This window comes from Tenrec ecaudatus, chromosome 6, assembly GCF_050624435.1.
Source record: "Tenrec ecaudatus isolate mTenEca1 chromosome 6, mTenEca1.hap1, whole genome shotgun sequence".
Lineage (NCBI taxonomy): Eukaryota > Metazoa > Chordata > Mammalia > Afrosoricida > Tenrecidae > Tenrec > Tenrec ecaudatus.
The window spans coordinates 6,508,400-6,530,220 of record NC_134535.1 but is presented as its reverse complement, the minus strand read 5'-3'; the positions used below and the strand labels follow the sequence as shown (position 1 = coordinate 6,530,220).

Genomic DNA, 21,821 nt, shown 5'->3' with positions numbered 1-21,821 from the left:
GCTCATGGGAGGGACGTTCAACGGCTCGCGCACATTTGGTTTCATCTCATTCACTGCAGCCCCTCAAGGCAACGCCACCCACCCCACCCCCTGCATTTCCTGTCGCCATCCCGCCTTTCTTCAAACTCGAACTTTGGCCTTGGGTGATTGCTGCCCCACTTCGCGCCAAAGGGTCCGTTATTTTTAAGCTGTGTGGCTACTCCCTTTATCGAGTTGTCTATTGTTTGGTTGAGATTGTAGCCATACCCGACGAGAGGCTGAGGAACTTCATCTCAGGGGCCACCAGTCTCTCCGACCAGGAAGGCTGATGGCCTTCATGCTGTTGAGTTTTGTTCCACGACATTCTCTCTCTCCGTCCAGGACCTTCTAAGGTGATCCCTGCCAGAACAGTTGGTCGAAGTAACTGGGTCCCGTCTGGTTCCTTTGGGCCAAGGTCACAGTGCTGCCCTGTGTTTTATTAACTGTGCAAAGGCAGTTGACACTGTGGACCAGAACAAATCATGAACGACAGGGTGAAGAATGGCGATGTCTGAACACTTACGCGGAATCAACCGCACACAGATCAAGAGGCAGTTGCTCAGCAAGAATAGGGGGAGAGGGCATGGTTTAAATCCAGCGAGGCTTCTCTTCATCCTACCTATTCCACCTGTATACCAAGCAAATCATCTAAGCCACTATATTCTATAAAGAAGAATGCAGCATCCCGATCGAGGGAGACTCATTAACAACCTGTGAGAAGCAGATGTCCCAAGCCTGCTTGTAGGGGTGAAGAGGACTTGAAGCATTGGCTGATGACAACCCAAGAATGCAGCCTGGAGCGCGGTTCTACCCCAAAGAAAACGAGAATCTTCACTAGGGGACCGATAAGCAGCGTCGTGATAAATGGAGAGAAGGATGAAGTTGCCCCCAACGTTCATTGCACTTGGATCCACCATCAGCATCCTGGAAGCCTCGGTCGGGAAACCAAACCTCTTACTGCACTGGACAAGCGCACTGGCTGCAAATCCCTCTTTAAAATGTGTTGTTTTGTTTTTAAATGCATCTCTTTGAGAATGAAGGTGCACCCGATCCAAGCCGTGGTCTTTTCTATGACCTCATATGCGTGCAAAAGCCACGCCGTGCCTAAGGACGACCAAAGGAGAATCGGTGCTTTTGAGTGATGGTGTTGGCAAGGTACCATGGGCTGCCAAAGAAGGGAGCAAGTCTGTCACAGAACAAGGACAGCCGGAAGGAGCCTTAGAAGCAAGCGAGGAGGGTGAGAGTTTCGTTCACATTCTTTGGACATGTGATCAGGAGAGACCAGTCCCTGGAGAAGGACATCAAGCGTCATAAACCAAAGGGTCAGCGAAAGAAGGGGGCGTGGGACGGCGTTGAGATGGATTGACACAGGGGCTGCACCAAAGATTGGCTCGTGTGGCGATGAGCATGAGGATGCTTGGGCACGACTGGACAGTGCTCTGCTCAGGTGCACGCTGGACCTCGAGTCAGCACCTCACCACTACCAGAGAGCCAAGCCTCGATTTGCTGTCATGAACTGTCCCCAGTGACTGAGCCAAGTCCTTCTCATGAGTGAATCACACACCTTTCAAGTTGGGCTGAAATAGTGAGCCTTTTCTGCGTCCTGTAACGACTTAGGATCATCTCCTCAAACTAGAGGGAGGCTGGTGTTTCACAGTCAAGAAGGGGAAAGAAGCTTCCCCACAAAGACCATTCTACTGAGGCCACTGTCCACCGACCACTCCATCCACCAACGCTGGTGGCCTTAGGTCAGGAGCACAAGGGTGCCGCCGAGCAAGCGCAGTGAGACTGGAAGCCGGCTCTGCACAGCACCTCTGGAGTGTGCAGGGAACAGCACAAAGGGGCGTCTGAGTCCAGGGAGGATACCAGTCAGTCTTTCTGGCTGGAGCAGCAGCACTGATGCTTTTACAGAAGCCGTTTCTGCAACAGACAAAGACAACACTAAAACCCAAATTGCCAGAACCTGCTCATGTTCAGACTTCAATTCCCCTAACCAGTGATACAACTTCTAAGAAAAGGAGCTGAGTGACTATTTTAAATGAGAGATGGTTCCTAAAAGATACCTCAGATCAAAGACCTTTGCCAGCGATAGAGGGATTAAAGGCCCTCTCCTTCCCCCTCCCTCATCTTACAAAGCGAATGAGCATCACGGGTTTGCTCAGGCAATGGAACCAGACTGGAGCTCACTCAAAGGCCTTTAAGCCCGACACACACACACACACACACTCAAGCCACCAAAACATCGCCCTTTCTAACGAGCAACACTTAAAATGTATGAAAACCAACGCATTTTAATTTGCCGGCTTCATTTTTTTAACTGTGAAATTAAAAATGCATGATTTCTACATCTGAATTCTTTGCATAGAAAATCGATCTGGTTTCAATGGCTGTGGATCCATTCTCAGGACAGCATTCCTTCTCTTATTCTGAAACAGATCTTTTTAAATTTTTATTTAAATCATTTTATTAGGGGCTCGTACAACTCTTATCACAATCCATGCTTACATCCGTGTGTCAAGCATATCGGTACATGTTGTCATCATCATTCTCAAAGGATTCTGAATCAGATCTTACTGGATGGCTGAATCTTCTCCAAACTTGAAGCTGATTTGGGAGTAGTTACATTCAATCCGATGTAATTTACCAACAGGAAAACCAAAACACCAACCCCCTGCCATGGAGTAGATGTTGAACCACAGTGACCCTATGGGGCAGGGTTGAACCGCCCCTGTGGTTTTCCCCAGACTGTGACTGTTTCCCGAAGTAGAAAGTCTGGTCTTTCTCCCACAGCACAGCTGGTGGTTTTGAACTGCTGACCTTGAAGTTCGTAGCCCAATGCGTAACCACGACACCACCAGGGCTCCTTTACCAACACGACCCCCCACAAACCCAAACTTGTTGCCATCGAGTCGATTCCAACTCACAGCCACTCTGTAGGACAGACAGGGATCTCCTCACAGGGTTCCCAAAGCTGTGCGGGAGAAAACCGCCATGTCTCTCTGCTGTGGACCAACTGGTGGGTTTGAACCATGAAACTCTTGGTTAGCACCCAAGCATTTAGCCAGTACGCCGTCAGAGCTCATTGTTCCATAGGCAGTCAAAGGTGCAAAAGCCTGGTCTGTGTAATGCAGAAAGCTGTGAGGGAAGGAAAACCGGGAATCTTCAATATTTGCTACGGGTCTAGAGTGATAGACAGAGGTTAGAATGCACTCTGACAAGGAGAGAAAACTTGACAGACGTGGACCGTCAAGGCAGCCCCGCTGAGCTCTGCCTCTCACGGGTCTCACTGTCTAATGCCACTGTCCTAGCTCTAGCTCACTGTGTGAAATCTACATTCCCATCTGAGCCATCCAACCACTCACCTCTTTGTGACATTTCCATTTAGGTCCACTCCGCCGAACTTGGACAGGAATTCAAGGTACAGTACAGCGCCTGAGCTGGTGAGGGGGCTCTAGATTCAAGACAGGAGGGTGACAGCACGTTAGAGCATGAACTAAGGACCTAGCAGTGGTCAGTGTGGCAAGTCTCAAAACTGTCCCATGTGGACACGGCGTAGGACGTCATTAACGGATGGGCCTTCCATTGAACATTTGGTGTCTTGGCTCCTGCTGAGTCAAATCCGAGTCACGGTGACCCCAGGAGACAGTAGAGCCCTCTCGAGGTTTCCTTTCCAGGACGTCTTTTTCCCCAGGAGTCACTGTGGGGGTGGAACCACCAACCGTTTCCTTAGCAGCCCAGTGCTGAACCTTTGTGCACAAAGGAACCTTATTAACCATTCATAACTAATCCAAGGGTGCGGGTTGATCTGCCTCTCGGCAAGCCACATGCAGACAACGTCCACGAATGGTAGCCTGTGCTCCATCAAAAGCCAAGAGGTCATTAAAAAGGGTATCAAAAATCTGAATCTATCTCAATCTAAAATCGACCTGAAAACGAAGCACAGCTAGCAGACGACATGCGGATGCATGTCGTGCCCAAGAGGTTGAGATCACAGAATATTCTTAGACTGGGTGTCATGAACTTTCTGTGCATGCATACATTTTCAAGATTGAAAAAAAAAAACCAAAAGGTACAGTTAAATTAAAAATGCTACACCGGACATTGTAGGGTCAATAAGAACAATAGGTACAATAAAAGGACGACATCAGTCTGACATGTAACCAGTTGATTACTGTGATTAGTTGAGAGAATAATCCTTATTTACAAACTATACACTATCTTGGAGTAAAGATTCATTATATAAGCAACTCCCTCTCAAATAGATCAGAAAAAAAATTACCGTGTATACTTGAGTATAAGCCGACCCGGAGATCAGCTGAGACACCTAATCTTACCACAAAAACTGCATTACAAATGTGCTGGGAAACTCGGCTTCTCCACGAGTATATGCAGTATGTATAAACTGTACATACCATTTAGTGTACATCCCTTTGTACGTACACACACGTAGAAAGAGCGCATAGGATCAAGTGAGGGGGTCAACACTTCTATTCAATACTGTACAGACCTATCGGGCCTATCAGGCAAGACCGGAAATTAAAGGCATCCAAATTGGCAAAGAAGGAAACCTCTCTGTTTACAGAGTGTATGATTCCGTATAGAGAAAACCCCAAAGACTCAGCCAGAAAATTGTCAGAACTGGTGAAAGACTAATGTGACAGGGCACGAGGTCAGCATACAAGACGCCCCTGATCGCTGCATACGAACAAGGAGATCTCTGAAAAGGGAGTCAGGAAAACGAGATTCTGCCGTAGCCACTCAGGTTAAACGCCGAGGAGTGGCTCCAATTCGAGAAACCAAACAGCGCTATGAGGAAGACGACAGAACACACACAGTAGCACAGGAACACGGAAGCTGTTGTTTCGTGTCACCTAGTCCATCCTAGCCCGCGGGGACCTGGGCACAACCGGACCAGGCACTGCCCGTCCCGCGCCATCCTCACCCTTGTTCCCGAGCGTCAGCCCGTTGGCGCAGCCACGGTGTCTGTCCATCTTGTTGTGGGCCTTCCTCTCTTTCGCTGCCCCTCTGCTTGGAGAAGGAGCATTATGTCCTTCTCCAAGCAGTGACCCAGCAGAATGCTCAAACCACACAGCAGCGTCGCTGCTATCACACGCAAGTAAAAGCTTGCTGAAGCCCATCCAACCACAGTGGCAGCAGTGCGTTGGCAGGGAGCTGCCAGAGGTGCAGGCCGGATGCAGAAGAGGACGTGAAACGAGGGATACCACTGCTGACATCAGACGGATCTTGACTGAAGACAGAGAATACCAGAAAGATGTTTACTTGTGCTTTTATTAACTCTGCCAAGGCATCCGATTGTGTGAAAATACACGAGCTCTACCTGTTTGGGAAAATATACCGTGTTCATGGATACAAATGCTTAACATTGTAAAATGTCAATGTTATCCAAAGGAATCTATGGATATAGTGCAAGCCCGACTCCAGGCTCCTTCTTGAAGAGATGGGAAGCCAATCACCAACTTGACAGCAAAGGGAAAGATAGTCTGACTAAGCAAAGCAACATCAAAGAAGAATACAAAGGTAGAAAGCCTCTCACTTCCCAGTCTCAAAACCTACCACAGAGCCACCGCAGTCAAAATAACGTGACTGCTGCACAGAGCAGTGGGCCATGATGAGGGCCCAGAAGTCAAGCCACCTCCCCCAGACAGCAGATCTCTGACAAAGGGCCCAAACACATTATAGCAAGAGGTGCTGGCGAGACTGGGTTTCCAATTGCAGAAGGATTAAAGAGGACCCATCTCAGTCCACATACCAAAACGAACTCGAGGTTGACTAAGGGCCTAAATGTAAAACCTGGAACCACAAAGAGGATCAATGAAAACACAGGGACAAACCTAGGGGGCACAACGCGGGGCACAAATACACTTCCACGCATAATGAAACACGCCCATGTGGCAGAAGACACATTACATCACTGCGACCTCCTAAGAATCACACACATATGGACGTCACAAGACTTCGCCGAGAGTGAAAAGAGATCTCACAGGCTGGGGGGAACGCTCCTTTGGAAATGATAAGGGATTCGTCGCTAAAATCCATTAAAAACATTAACACCTCAACAAGGAAAAGACTAATCGTCAGCTGAAAGAATGGGCAGAGGACGTGAACAGACGGGTCGCCAAAGAAGCCATTCTGGTGGCCCACAAACAGAAAGAACTGCCATGCAAGAGATGGCAATCAAAGCAATGAGACACCACCTCACTCCTAGTGACCAAGTTTTAATGAATGAGAAAGCAACATAGGCTGGCCAGGGTGCAGGGCGACTGGCACCGTCACCCGCTTCTGGTGGGGTTGCACAAGGGCACAAGCACTGTGGCACGCAGCAGGGCACCTCCTCGGAGAGTCGGGACTACGAACGCCAGAAGGCTCAGCAATACCTCCACTTAAACACGCTCCTCACCACCGAGTCGATGCAGACTCACGGGACCCTGTAGGACGGGGCGGAACTGCCCCTGTGGGTTCCCGAGACTGCAATCTTACGGGGAAGTCATGTCTTTCTCCTCCGACCTCTCCTTGGTATACAGCGTACACTCTGAAAAGCAGCGCGAGCCTCCACGGGAAGAGTGACAGGTACGCCCAGGTTCATCGCAGCACTGTTCTTCATTGCAGCACTGTTCACCATGGCCACAAGGTGGACGCAGCCTAAGTACCCGTTGGTGGAAGAGTTGGTAAATAGACTTTGCACATGCTACACAACATTAAGGAGTGGGGATGAATCCGCAAGACACATGATTACATGGATGAGCCTGCACCCTGTCACAAGGATTAACATAGACGAGCCTGGTGGATGAGCTATACTCATCGAATGAAATCAGTCAATCACGGAAGGGCAGATAGTGTATGATATCACCATTATAAAAAGTCAGGAAAAGGTTTTCACACTAAAAAGAAACATACTTTGATGGGTCCCAGAGGAGGGGGGATGGGGCAGGTGGAGAGTCACAGGCTTTATTAACTTGGTTGAAGAGATGACAAACAAAACCAGAGGGAGGAAGGATGGCTGGAAAATAAATGATGGAGGCAGGGCAAGACATTGGGAGGTTTCACGAATTCATGGCAACAGAGACAAATGCTGGTATTTAAACAAGACCGCAATCGCTGTGATCTCCAAGCAGACGTTTAGACAGACATGCAGGCTGACAGAGTGGGAGGGAGAGTGGGTGCACACCCATGAATATATAGAGAAACGACAGGGGGGGCAGTAGTATGCGTGGACTTATCTTTGCTTCTAGACACAAAGGGGATGGGACACAAGGAGGGAAAATTATGGATACTGTAGACATAACTGAACTCCTTGAAGGAATGCGTTGCCAGGCGTGACGGGTCAAGGCCACAGAGCCGGGGACACCGAGGTCTACTGGCCTGGTGCACGACACAATGCTCTGCATCTGAGCTTGGCGAGCAGTGACGGGGGTCGTAAAAGCCGGCGAGCAGCCATCTAAGGTGCAGTATTGGTCTCTCCATGTCCAAAGGAAGGAGATGTGGTGACAATGAAAAGACATTGGAAACAGTTAGTCCAACAGATTAATGGGCCACGCAAACATTCATGTCCACCCCTGAGGCCAGCTACCACTCCCAGCTGTTCTTAAAGGGTCACCTTGCAAGGTCCTGGGTAGAATGGGAGAGAAATGGGGAACAAAGCTCCAATCAGCCTTGGTGATTGGAAAGAGACAAGTGAAACCCACGAGACTGTGGCTCTCGGTCGCCCTTCAGGTCAGGACCTGAACCCACCCTCTGTAAGGGGACCAGGGGAACCAATTGTAGGAGATCAAAAGGCCAGCGTCTACTCACCATCAAAGTCCAGAGGGTTGGGGAAAGAAGGAAGGACAGAAACAGAAGACAGAGGAGAAAGCAGAATGGAAGAAAGGATATTGAGGGAATTATGAAGGATGAGTTGAAACAAAATGCATATGGATTTTCTTTTATTAATTGTATCTTCAGTGAAAGTAACAGATTAGGTTTTCTTTTAACAATTTCTATGCAACTTATTCAATGATGTTGGTTACATTTTCTTGCAATCCAAAAGAAAGCAGAAAGGAATAATAATTTTTTCAAAAGGAATTAAGAGTGGGTTAAAGGGGAAAACAAATGATAAGGTGTCAAACTTTAATCTGTGTCTGCTATAATTCATTTTTCTGATCTACTCCGTCAGTGGACAGGGTTTTTCACATCCCTCATCAATGATCCAAGGGTAGTCAAGGGATGCTTACTTCCCATGGGGTCTCTCTCTGCAAACGGTTTATGCCTTCTATAAATCAGGTACCCAGAATTTAAACTATAGTTCCCTCCTCTGATCTTGGATTTTTGTCATTGTTATTTTTAATCATTTTATGGGGGCTCTTAAAGCTCTTATCACAATCCACACACACACCCTCTGTGTCAAACACATTTGTACATGCTGCCATCATCATTCTCAAAGCATGTTCTTTCTACCTGGGCCCTTGGTATCGGCTCATTTTCCCCTCCCTCCCCCACCTTCCTTCATGAACCCTTGCTAATTTATGGTGGGTTTTTTTCCCCATGTCTTACACCGACCGAATGTCTCCCTTCACCCACTTTGTTATTTTTAATTCTTGGATTCTAAATAACAAGCTGATGTGTTTCTTTGGCATGGGCTTAGCTGTCATCTCGCTCAGATGGCTGCTTATTTTAAGACAAGATTTTAAGACCTCAGACCCTATTCTTTCTGATAGTCAGGCGCCATCTGAGCTCATCACCACCCTTGGCCATACTACCGCTATCTCCCGTGATCCTTTCATGAGAGCATCAGGCATGGCCGGATCATAAGAACAGATTGTTCTGAACTTGGGGCTTACAGTTTAGTGTGAGTTCCAAACCCATTCATCTATCCCTGTCCCACTGTAGCGGCAGCAGTATCAGTGTTTTGAGGGATCCATGAAGTGACTTCCATGAGGCCTCAGTAATTCTAATAATAGTATCATTAAACTAGCCACTTGGGTAGAATTTAGAATATTGTTGAGCTAAAGGGAATGTTGGTATAAGGGAAAGCTTTCTAGACTAAATGACATGTGATGTTCTATTACACATCTATGCCCCTTACGTGATTACATCTTATTTAAGAAAGCAGCGGGGCTGAGACACAGGGCACAAAGTTCAGTAACCTCATCCACTGTGGCAGAACTGTGTCTGCAGAGCGGAGCCATGTCTCAGAACACCAGGAAAATGTGGACGTGTTGAATATCTGGTCGTCTCTCTTTGCCTATTATCGGGCAACTTCACAAGCAAGAGGTTTGGACCGGAACCCCATGGCTTAGAGCAGTGGCCTTCCTCCTCTTCTCTCCCCAGGGTGCTATACTTTCAAGTCAACGGGAGGGAGAGCGGTTCCTTTCATCCCAAAAAAGGTGTGTGGGTTCACTGAGTGAGGTTTCCCATTCTGGTCTTTCTGGTGTGGACTATGTAGGATGCCTTTTGCCTCAAGAGGGCCAGGTCTATAAATGCAAGTCACCTATAGAATGGGGGTTGAGCCTGTTGTTGTTAGGGGTCATCGAGTCCGTTAGGATCCACAGCAACCTGTGCTCCTGCCCCGCCTGTGTCTTCCTCACAAGTGCTCCTACGTGTCCTACGTGTGAGCCCAAGGCAGTCACCTAATTCATCTCCTTGAAGCCTTCCTTCCTTCCTTTTTTCTTTTTTTTCTTTTGCTGCACCTGTACTTTATCGAGTATGATGACCTTCTCCAGGGACAGGTATCTCCTAGTACTAGGTCTGACAGAGTATGTACGATGAAGTCTCGCCATCCTTGCCGCTAAGGAGCACTCTGGCCGCATGTGCTCCAAGACAGATGTGTCTGTCCTTTCAGCAGTCCATGGCACTCTGGTGTTCTTCACCAGCATTCAAACACATCAACTCTTCTTTGGTCTTCTATATTCCATGTCCAACTTTCACACGCGTATGAGGCAACTGGAAATATTATGACTTGGTTCGAGTGCGCTTTAGTCCTCCAAAGTCACATCCTTGCGCTTCAATACTCTGTGAAGAGGTCTTGTGCGGCAGAGTCACCCTCTGCGGTGTGTCTTTTGGTCTCGTGACTGCTGCTTCCACGAGCAAGGATTGTGGATCCAAGCCAGACGAAACCCTGGATAATGAAACCCGGGGTCTACCAGGGCTGACGAGAAGCTCAGCTCAACAGGCCTGATCCGCCGTACAGCGCCTGGCAGATTCTCTCCCTTGGGGACATAAAGGCAACGTCAGGCACTTTCCCCGAAGCGCAAGTCACCCTCTCCCTGCCGACAGCGTGAGATCATCTCCTTTGAGACAGACTCCCCTAGGCCAAAGATCTCCTCCAGCGTGTCCTGAACACCGGTGCAGGCGTGTCCATCCAATAAGGGTGACCATAGGGTCAATAGAGATGATCAATAGCGATGACCATACACTCCCCTCCAAAGGCGGCACTGTCCCCAGCTGAGGCGGGGTCTCCACTGGAAAAGCAGTCTTTGTGATGTACAGATAGGGGGTGACCAATGGTTTATAAGTGTGAGACAGCCTTACTACTCCAGTGCCTGTGAAGCTGGATGAACGACTGCTTCACCCAAAGGCCATGGTGTGCCTTTGTCTTTGCATCTGCCCCTACTGTAGGAGTCGTGTGCCGGCATGGCTACCTCAAGCTTCCCCAAAGGATTGAAGACCACTTCCTGCTGACAGCATAGACTATTCTCAAAATGAGGACATCGGGAGAGGGGCTCATGGGGGGTAGTGTCTCTGAAGAAGACTTTTCCTAGAAAGGACGTCTATGATGTCTACTTCCAACAGATCTTTTTCTTTTTAATAAACACGATCCTGCACAAACATGTCAAAGCTTCCCTGATCTTCTTATAGACGGGCAGGTTACAGAAAGAGTTCAAGAGAACTCTGGATGTCCTCGCGCCTTTGGTGGGTGGTGATGGGGGTGAGTGGGAGAGGGAAGAAGACTTTCATTCATAGAACTCGCATCCAGGAAGCGACCTAACTCATGGTTTGCTAAGACCTGGACTTAGAAAACCACAAGGGAAGAGCCTGACTGACATTTCTGGAGTTGAGAGAACCGAAGAGAAACTGTAAGCATTGAGTTGCCATTGTGAAGTGTTTCATGGGAGGCAAAGAAGCTTCCCAAACAGATGGGGGAGTGCAGAGTCATTGCCCCTAAAATAACTGGTTGGCGTGCAGCCATTTCAGGAGATTTCCTATGATCAAGAACCACTGGTTCTGAAGGAAGATGTCCCCTACACTGAAAGTCAACTAGACTCCGGGAATTGGTGGAATGCCAATTGGGAAGTCTCAACAAATAGATGCAGTGCTACACACACTTACTCATCTAGGCCAAGATATCTGGAAAACAGCTACCTGGCCAATACCTGGAAGAGATTCCTACTGGTACTCATTCCAAAGAGAGGCAATTGATATGGTTGAACTATTGAATTGGATGATGTGTGGACGAAGTGCCAATAAGACTGGTTTGAAGGAAAAAAAAGAAAGAAATCAAATGGGGAATGAGTCACCCTGAGTCAGAGCACTGACCGACAACAAAAACAAGTCTTGAAGGTTTACATGTGTTAACTCATCTAACTCCAAACATCCCTCTGCGGTGATGTCCTGGTCTCCACCGCCACACAAGGCACAGGGACTTCTGTGCCTATAGTCTGAGTTCATCTGACTACACTGATCACCCAGCGTATTAAACTCCAGGAGCCTTGGCCTCGTTACATACTGAGATCTGGTGCACCTCTGCAGGTGGCAGGCAAATTATCACCAGGAGTGGATTCTAAAAGCCCAGGCCTTCAGTCAACCACGTTGAAGAGAAGGGTACACTCAGGCCTCATCTTTTCAGTCTTTGGGATTCTAACAAAAATGCTTAAGATTCAAAACCATCCCTTGCTCAATCCCAGAAGGCAAACTTTTAGACTAGTGTTGGGAGATAGAAGTTCTTAAATCAGTATCCAGCATATATCTCTGTCCCGAAGCGGCCATGCCCACGGGGAGCAGAACATGACCCCAGTGTGCCCTAGCTAGAACCTACGTATCTTAAAATAATTAATGTTCACAGTCTCTGCAGCATCCACATGAAAAAAAAAATCCCCACGCCCTCTAGCAGAGTTGCTGTGGGTAGCTATTTTCTTAACAGCGATGGGTCCAGGTTACTAATGGAAACTAAGGTACTAAAGGAAGGGTTGGCTATAAGCAATACTTCTTCTTCACTCTCTTTCTGGACAAACACCTGGGGAGCAAGTCCAGACACATCTCCCCAAATCAAAGATAAGGAAAATTCAGAACAACGGACAATCCTTTTCTAATTTTAAGGTAAAATTGACTTCTAAATTCAAGGTAAAAAAGTGGGAGGGTTTGCCTAGGAGTTTCTCATTAGGCTTACATGATCTGCTGGCATGACGAGATCTGGACAAGTCACAGATGCCGTGAGTTCCCGGCCAGGCAAGGGAAGCCCGGCCCTTGGCTCCCGGTGAGCATGGTGTGCTTGATGTAAGGCCAGGCCCCAGGGGCTCCAGGTTCTAGAAAAACTACACATGCCTGGTCTTTAGGAAGACTACCAGGACCTCATTTGAAAGAAGCCGGAAAGATGACAGTTCTTAGTGATGTCTTTGCCCAACAGATGTAGTTTTCTGCGTGTGTCTGTTAAAAGCAGATACACATTTCCTAGTTTCTGTGCTTTCCCTCCTCCTGCATAGCTGATCAGCTTGGGAGGATTGTCAAAAATGTAAATGAACATTAGATCATGAATATAAGGAGACAGTAGCAGGAGGTAACATTTTCGCTCTCCGTGTGGCTCAAAACCTCAGTCATACCGACTTCGGGAGGGAAGTGGTGATGTAATATTTGAGAGGACATGTGTTCTCCAACCCACCGGCTGCTCTGCAGGAGAGAAGACCTAGCACTTTGTGCCCGTGAAGGCTGGGTGGTGTGGAGCCAGCTCTGATGCACAATGGCCCTATGCACAGCACAAAGAAACACCACCCAGTGCTACACCATCCTCACTTGTAGGCTTTGCGCCCCCAAGAACCATGCCAAGAATAGCAAATTCAGGAAGAATGGCCTCTCATGCATCATTAAAGAGCACATTCCAAGATCTATCTTGAAGTACGGTGATGTCTAGGATAGAATTAAGTCTGTCTGAGATAGGGTAATCATACCTATCTGCAAACGAGGAAATCCAATCGATACAATTATTATTCAAGTGTAGGCACCAACCACTAAAACTAGTGATGAAGAAATTAAAGATTTCTACCAATGTCTTGAGATGGAAGTTGATCGAACATCGTCAAGATCACTGATGACTGAAATGTAGCCGCTGGAAGCAAAGAGCCGCATGTCGATCCAACATGGAGTCTCTTCCTCTTCTTCATTGACCCTCTACGTGACCAACGGGGATGGCCCGTCAAAGTGACAGCCTTGGAAGCCCTCTGGGGCAGTTGGGCCCTGTCCGATGGGGTCATGATGAGTTCGATGAGACCAGAGGGTGGCTAACAACAAGAGATATAGAAAGGAGCAAATGGTTAAGTACTCGGCTTCTAACCAACAGTGTGCCCGTTCAAACCCACTCTGAGACCGGGAAGTCGACTTCTGCCAGGAAAATGCTCTGTGGCTTCTCTACTCTGTCACGTGGGACCACTGTGAACCAGAACCGACCCGAGCGCACTCAACAACAACAGAGGTGCAGAAACAAGTGTAGCTTCATGGGTGATGTTCCCAGTGTCCTCCCACAGCCACTCGGGCCTGCTGTCGTTCGTGCTCAGTGTGTCAAGTCTATTCTTGGGATGCTCTTGAAATTCAGCTGGGATAGACTCAAGGTCATATTTTGGTTGCTGTGGATTTGTTTTCATTTTCTTCTGCTTCAACTTGAACTTACCTGTGAGCAATTGATGGTCTGTCCTAACAGTCGGACCCTGGCCTTGTTTTAGCTGCTGAGATTGAGCTTCTCCATCAACGTTTTCCATAAATGTAGTCCATTTAATTTCTGTACATTCCCTCTGTGGATATCCATGTGCACAGCTGCCTTTTGCGTTGTTGAAAATGGTATTTGCCATGAACAAGTTCATGGGTCTTGCAAAAAATTCTATCGTGTGATCTCCAGCTTCAGTTCTATCACCAAGGCCATATTTTCCAACCACTGCTCTTCCTCTTTGCTTCCAGCGGCTACATTTCAGTCATCAGTGATCTTGATGATGTTTGATCAACTTCCATCTCAAGACATTGGTAGAAATCTTTAATTTCTTCATCACTAGTAGTAGTGGTTGGTGCCTACACTTGAATAATAATTGTATTGATTGGATTTCCTTGTATGCAGATAGATACGATCAACCTATCTCAGACAGACTTAATACTATCCTAGACATGACTGTACTCCAAGATAGATCTTGGAATGTGTTCTTTAAGGATGAACGAGAGGCCATTCTTCCTGAATTTGTCGTTCTGGGCATGGTTATATAAGTGTGATTTAGAATGGTCAATACCAGTCCAGTTCAGCCGACCAATCCTAGATTCACACTTCATACAATTCAAGTGCCAGTAATCGATATTTGCACTCGCCTCAGCTCATGTTGAGTTGGGCTCCATCAGCAAATGAAGATCCTCCAGGCTTTCCTCCGTCCACCTGCCTCTTCAGAGTCAGCTCTGCTGTGAGGAGGCAGCTCCTCCTCAGTCAGGCTGATCGTCTGACGCGCTATCTGACCATGCTCTGAAGCCATTCGTGAGCTTTTCAACAGGCTGATCGTCTGACGCGCTATCTGACCATGCTCTGAAGCCATTCGTGAGCCTTTCAACATCTGACGGACGGCGTTTTGCTGCTCTTCTTAAGGTTTTCAGTGTGTAGCTCCTCCAAAGGTGGCGACCGGTTCTTTCTTTGTAGTCTGTTTAGTCTGGAAGCTCCGCCAAAACCTGCCCACTTTGGGGGGGACCCTGCTGTGATTTGAAACACCACCGACATAGCTTCCAGCATCACAGCAACACGCAAGCCACCAAGTGGTGGTTTAATGATCCTTCTGCAGATGAACCTGCAGAGCCCTTGTTACAGATTTTACTTCCTTTAGAGCAGTGGCTCTCAACCTTCCTTAATACCACGGCCCTTTCATACAGTTCCTCATGTTGTGGTGACCCCCAACCATCACATTATTTTTGTTGCTACTTCATAATGGTAATTTTGCTACTGTGATGAATCAGGCGACCCCTGTGAAAGAGTTGGTTGGCCCCCAAAGGGTTCATGACCCACAGGCTGAGGACCGCTGCTCTAGACAGTCAAATGCAATAGTCTTCTTTCTCAGTGCTCTGCCGGGGCTGTGGGTCTACCCACAGATGGTTGATACTGGGCCTCACTAAACCATCCCATCAATAGTAGTGACAGCAAGTGTATCAGCGCAAGCTTATGTGTGCTCAGCTAATTGTCCAGTTTGAACGTCTGCCCCTTGGTCTATGGTTAGGTTCTGAATTAGCATAATTAAATGTTCTGATATTCTCACTCTTCACAACACTATCCATAGTTTTTTTTAATATATAATCCACAGAATTGAATGCATTTGCACAGTCAGTAAGACAAGTGACTATCTCCCTGCTCTCCTCTGCTTTCAGCTACAATCCACCTGATAGCAGCAATGAGATCCTTGGTGCCATGTCCTCTTCTGAATCCAGCTTGAATTTCTGGCAGTTCCTTGTTGATGTGCTGCGACAACCATTGTTGGATTAGCTTCCACAAAATTTTACTTGCGTGTGACAATGATGATGTTGTTCCCAATTTCTGCATTCTGTTGGGTCACTTTTCTTTGAATGGGCATCAAAAAAGCCCCACAGATCTCTTCCAGTCAGTAGGCCAGGTAGCTGTCTCGATAACTTCCTGTCCCCATAATTTCCTGGCATAGACAGGTGAGTGCTTCCAGTGCCTCGTCAGCTTGTTGAAGCGTTTCAGGTGGGATTGTGTCCACTCCTGGAGCTTCGTTTTTCTCCAACACCTCCAGTACAGCTTGGACTCCTTCCTTCTTCCTTCCGGTTGATGGGAAGTGCCATCAACTTGATTTTGTTCATAATGACCCCATGGAGACCAGCACAAACCACTTGCTGGTCCTGCGTCATCCTCACAACCCTCACTGTGTTTGAGCCCATTGTGAAGCCACTGGTCAGTCCATCGCATTATCCTCCTTTGTGATGGCCCTCTGCCTTACCGACCATGATGGCCTTCTCCAGGACTGGTCCCACTTGATAACATGTCTAACACGTGTGAGAAAAAGTCTCCCCATCTCCCTGACTTCAATGGAACATTGTAGCCATCCTTTCATCCAAGACAGATTTGTTTGTTCTGCAAACACTCCACTGTATATTCAGCATCCTTCACCGACCCTATAATTCAATGCATCCATTCTTCTTCAGTCTTCCTGAGCCCTTGCTCAGCTCTCGCAGATGAGACATTGGAAATACCATGATGTTAGTCGGGTGCACCTGAATCCTCAAGGTTACAGTATCCCTTTGCTTGTTAACACGGAGAAACTCTTTCAAAGCAGACTTACCTGATGCAGCATGCCACTGATTCCTTGACTGCTGCTTCTGTGAGCGTTAATTGTGGACCCAAGTAAAAGGATGTATTTTGACAACTTCAATATTACTCCACATATCATGGTGTTGTGTCTTGGGCATTTTTTGTTTTCTTGATGCTGAGCCATAACCCATAGTGAAGGCTGTGATCTTTGATCTTCATCAGAAAATGCTTCACGTCTCTTCCCTTTCAGCCCACAAGGCTGTGCTATTGGTAGACCGTGGCTCATGAATGAGTCTCCCTCCAGACCTCGTGCCACATCCCTCCCCGTCCCTGTAGAGCCCAGTTTCTCAGATCATCGGCCCAGCCTACAGACTGAACAAGGACAGTGAGGATATGCACCTGTGACACACATCTTTCCTGGTTTCAAATCACATGACTTTCTCTTGTTCTGTTCAAACGCCCTTGGTCTATATACAGGTTCCTCACTAGCAAAATTAACTGCTCTGGGATTTCCATTCTTCACAATGTTATCCTTTTTTTTTTTTTTTTACGATAGCCATAATCAAATGCCTTTGCATGGTCAATGCAATGGAGGTAAACAACTCTCTGGCATTCTCCGCTGTTGGCTAAGAGTCATCTGATGTCAGCAATGACACCCTTTATTCCGACTCGTCTTCTGCATCCAGCTTGGATTCCTGGCAGCTCCTTGTCAATGCATGACTGCATCTTTTTTTAATTATCTCCAGAAATTTCCCTTACAGGTGATATAAATGATACTGATAATCCCCCCATCCTGTTGAACCACCTTTCTTTTGATAGGCACGTGTATGTCTCTCTTCCAGTCAGCTGGTCAGCAGCTCCCTTCCTGATGCCTTAGTGGGGACAAGGGGCACTTCCAGCAGCTGTTTGCTGACACATCGCAGTCAGTTTTCCATCATCTCCTGGGGCTTTGTTTTCACCAGGACCTTCGGGGTAGCTTGGACTTCTTCCTTTGCCATTAACGAAACTATTATCTCATGAATAATTGTAACAGTGACTACAAGTTGAAATGAGATATTTTGAATTTATTTGGCTAAATAAAGCATATTCTCACAGTGAATTTCAACTATTACATATATATATATATGTAATGTGGCTACCAGAACATTTCAATGTCCATAATGGACATTTTAATGGCTCATGTTATATTTCTATTGGATTTCACTTCTCTGGCCTATTATCCAAAGACTCTTACATGTGAAGAACCCAATAAATGTGCCCTATTTTCAAGAGAAAAGTGTTAGACTTATCAGACGAAGGCTTTGAAGCAGCTAGTCTATCTATGATCAATAAAGTCAAGGAAGGTGTCGTAATTAAAGGAAAAAAGAGAAAATCTAAGGTGACAAGTAGAAACTGTACAAAAAAGAGTTCCAGGTGGAAATTCTCTAGATGGAAAACACCATGTTTGAAAAAAAATTTTAACTCACTGAATGGACTCAATAGCAGAATGTTGATAATAGAAGAAAGAGTCAGTGAACTTGAAGTTAGACACATCATCTCACCTGAAAAATAGAGAAAGTTCTTTTTTTTCTTTTTTAATGAGCAGAGCTTCAGACACTCGTGAGATCATAGTAAAAGTCTACTAGAGGAGAGAATGATGAGAGAAGGGAAAAAAGAACTTGGGGCTAGCTAAAGAAAATCAAAGGGCAGAGAAAGCCTTGACATAGTAATGCGGTGTGATCAAGGACAGCAAACAAACATGGAACCACAGACAACAATCCCGGCAACAGGTTATGGGAGGCCATCCCTGAGGGTAAGACTGGAACCCTGGAATGCCTAAAATTCACTCACCTCTCTGTTCTCATACTCCTCCGGTACTGAAAGTAAGCAAACTGGGCTAGGATAAAGTATAGAATAAGCTCTTAACAGGGAACAAGTTTCTACCTACTTGGGAAAAGCATGAAGCCAGACTCATTAAAACCTATTAAATGGGGGTTGGGGGAGAATGTGTATTTGTGCCTGTACTAATTCCATGATTGGGTTATTTGATTAAATATTCCACCCCAACTTTTCCACTGTTGTCATTCTGTGTCTTCTTATCGTGACCCTACAGAGCCAACTCTATGGCAAAGGGTGGGTGTTTGGGCTTAGTTGCTATACCTACCCCTATCGATTTATTTTACTGATTGCTATTTTTATTTTTCTGACAGTTTAATCGGCATATAATTCACATATCATACAATTCAACGGTTTGATCACATCCAGAGAAGTTGTATAGTCATCACTGCTATTAACGTGCTATTTCCCACCAACCTCCCCTGCCAAACCCCCAAGGAATCACTAATCCAGTTACTGTCTATAGATTCATCTCTCCTGGAATTCATTTACTTAAAAACAACAATAATAAAGTTAAACATATAAAAACCTCAATGGAAAAACAGAAAATATTAAAAATTAGAACAAATTTAAATGGCTCATAAGGGAGATCAAATAATAGGGTGCTAAAGGTTAACCTAACTGCGTCTGCAGCCATCCACTTCCCAGGGCACTCTGTCTGATAGCAAGGGCATGCCATGCCTGGTCCATGGTCAGGGGGATTCACCAGGGGCTTCATCCATGTGCATTTCCCCTTCACTGTTGTTTGTTTGTTTAACTGAAATAGCTTTCACATGGGCCAAAAAGGGTGATCAAATGACAAACTACTACATTTTAACCTAATTATGGGTGATAAATCAACTTGACAGTGCTCTCTGTTTGTTCGCATCCCTCAATTAGGACCAGAGGGAATTTGCGAGAGGCTTAGTCCATGCGTGTACCATGTGTGGGCCCTGAGAATGCATTTTGGCTCCACACTGTCATCCGCAGCCTTCTGCAAACTAGGTGTTCACAATTTAAGCTCTAATACCATTCCCTCCTTGGGGTTTGAATTATAGTAGTTACAATCCTTGGATCACACAGGTTGGTGTGCTTCTTCCATATGGACTGAGTTGATGCCTCACTTAGATCCCCAGACGCTATTCTTCGGGAGCTTGGCCCCATCTAGTTTCTTCATGAGGGTGATCCTGGATAGATTGATTTTGAGAAAGTTTTATTTCCACTCTTTAGTCAATTATTCCTTTTTACTAACCTAAAGGTTGGTAGTTCAAACCCACCTACTGGTCCTTCAGAAGGGAGGCCTAGAAATCGGCTTTCATAATAAGCACAGCCCCAAACCCCCTTTACTGTTGTTGTTAGGAGTCGTCAAGTCAGTCCCAACGCACAGTGGCCCTGTGTGCAACAACACGACCCACCCCCCAGCCCCGCACCGTCCGCATAGTGTTGTGAGGTTTGAGCCCATTGTTTCAGTCACTGTGATGACGTCCTTCTCCAGGGCTGGTCTCTCCTGATAATATGTAAAATGAATGAATGAATAAACCCGATCGAGCAGTTCTATGTAACATGTGGGGTCACCATGGGTTGAAATCAACTTGATGGCACTGCTTTGGGTTTGGATTTGAAGGACGGGGACCACACCCAAAGTTTGACCCCCTTGTCCTCCCTCACCGCTCTCCAAGTGAATGCAGCATGCCCTGCGGCAAGCCCTCCCTGGCTCCCTACAGCTGCTGGAAAACTCTGCAAAGGCCAAACTGTGCCACTTAATATCTTCTAGGGCTGGCCCCTCACTACTCATCACAACTTGAAACATACCCCTCACTTCAGGTAGAAATGGCCTTACTCCTTTGCTAAAGAATCATGTCATGCCAACACAGGCCTCTGGGCTTTCACAAAGGTTAATCCCGCGGCCACTCCCTCCTCCCTTCCTTCTTTCTAGCTAATACCCAACTGTCTCTCCAACCTAAGCTTAAGCGCCTAAGCCTCCTGGGACTAGCACCCTCATTTCTACATAGGTAGCCCACCTCTAGCTCTCCATTCACACTCTAACTAAAGGTCCACTCATGGCAGTGAGCTTGGTTTTCAGCACTTATCAGGAAGGAGTCTTGGTGACACAGTGGGTGGCAAACGAATGGCTGTTCACACCTATTAGCCCTACCAGTGGATCCAAGGTAGAAAAGACCCAATGATCCGCTTCCATGAAGATCACAGACTTTTGAAAAGGAGACTACAGTCTAGTTCTACTTCATCATGTGGCGCCTCTGTGGGTCAAACCCAGCTCCAGAACACCCAACAACAGCACCTGCCAACCCTTCTGCCATGTGTCACAGCACCGGGAATCCCTCCAGGGTAGGGCACATGGCTGATTCAGCCATGACTTCAGTGTCCAACATCGGGCCGAATGCATAGTAACGACTCAATGCTAAATACATTTCCAAAATAAAAAATTAGCCCTATAGTTTCACAGAGAAATCCCAAGGAAAAATTTAAAGAAGGAAAGGATAAACGATGATGGCACCTCCATGACACACAAGACAAGACCGGGTACATGCGAACCGCGATCACCAATGACGACATTCCGTGACCGAGGAGGAAAAGGAGGAAAAATTCTGATTTGGAAACGGGGGGTACAGGGGAGCAACACTGATTACACGTTCCCCTCATCTACGTCACCCTCTCTCTCCTGAGTTATGGTGAGTCACTGTCACAGCACAGAGTCCATGCCCCTCTAAACTATCCCCTCTCACGGAGTAACCCCGAGTCATTTCCCACCCCACCCCCACTGATTACCTGCCCTCTCTTCTACCCCATCTTCTGCCTCACTGAGTTACCCGATTCATTGCAACAGGGATCATGCACCCTTCTCTTCAATCTCATTGTTGCTAGCGTTCAGTGGTCCTGAGCCATTACCACACATGATTAGATGCTCTTCTGTCTCACGGAGTTATCCTGAGTCACGGGGACTGCCCGGCCCCTAGCGCTACCCCGCGTCCTTCCTACAGCATTGATTACGTGCCCCTTCCGCTGCCTCATCTTCTCTCCTTGGGTGATCCCGAGCCATCACCAAAGCACTGACTAAGTGCCCCTCTCTGCGACTTCATCTCTCTCACACTGAGTGATCCTGAGTCTTTATCACAACACCGATGACATCCTCTGCTCCCTTAGCCTCCGTCTCCTAGTTAGGCTGAGAAATCACTATCACAGTGATTCTGCGCCTCTCTCTTCGACCTCAGCTTCTCCATCACTGAGTTATCCCGAGTCACTACCACCAGACTGACTGCACGCCCTGCTCTTCGACCTCAACTTTTCACACATTAGCCCGACACTGTTTAAGGACCCCACTCTTCTACCTCGTCCTCTGTCTCCTAGAGTGAGCCTGAATCATTACTTCAACACTGATCACGAGCCCTTTTCTTTGCCTCATCTCCTCGTGTTGACTTAAGGCAACCCTTATCGATTGCCCCTCTCT

General features: G+C 47.0%; 1 protein-coding gene across 1 annotated transcript in view; it reads right to left on the bottom strand.

Annotated features, from left to right (window-relative positions):
- Positions 1–21,821, bottom strand: part of EFCAB6 (EF-hand calcium binding domain 6) — a 276,300-nt gene that overhangs the window by 227,653 nt on the left and 26,826 nt on the right. Inside the window, exon 5 of the mRNA XM_075552609.1 lies at positions 3,381–3,469. Within this exon, the coding sequence (XP_075408724.1) occupies positions 3,381–3,469 (89 nt within the window). The remainder of the gene's footprint in view (positions 1–3,380; positions 3,470–21,821) is intronic.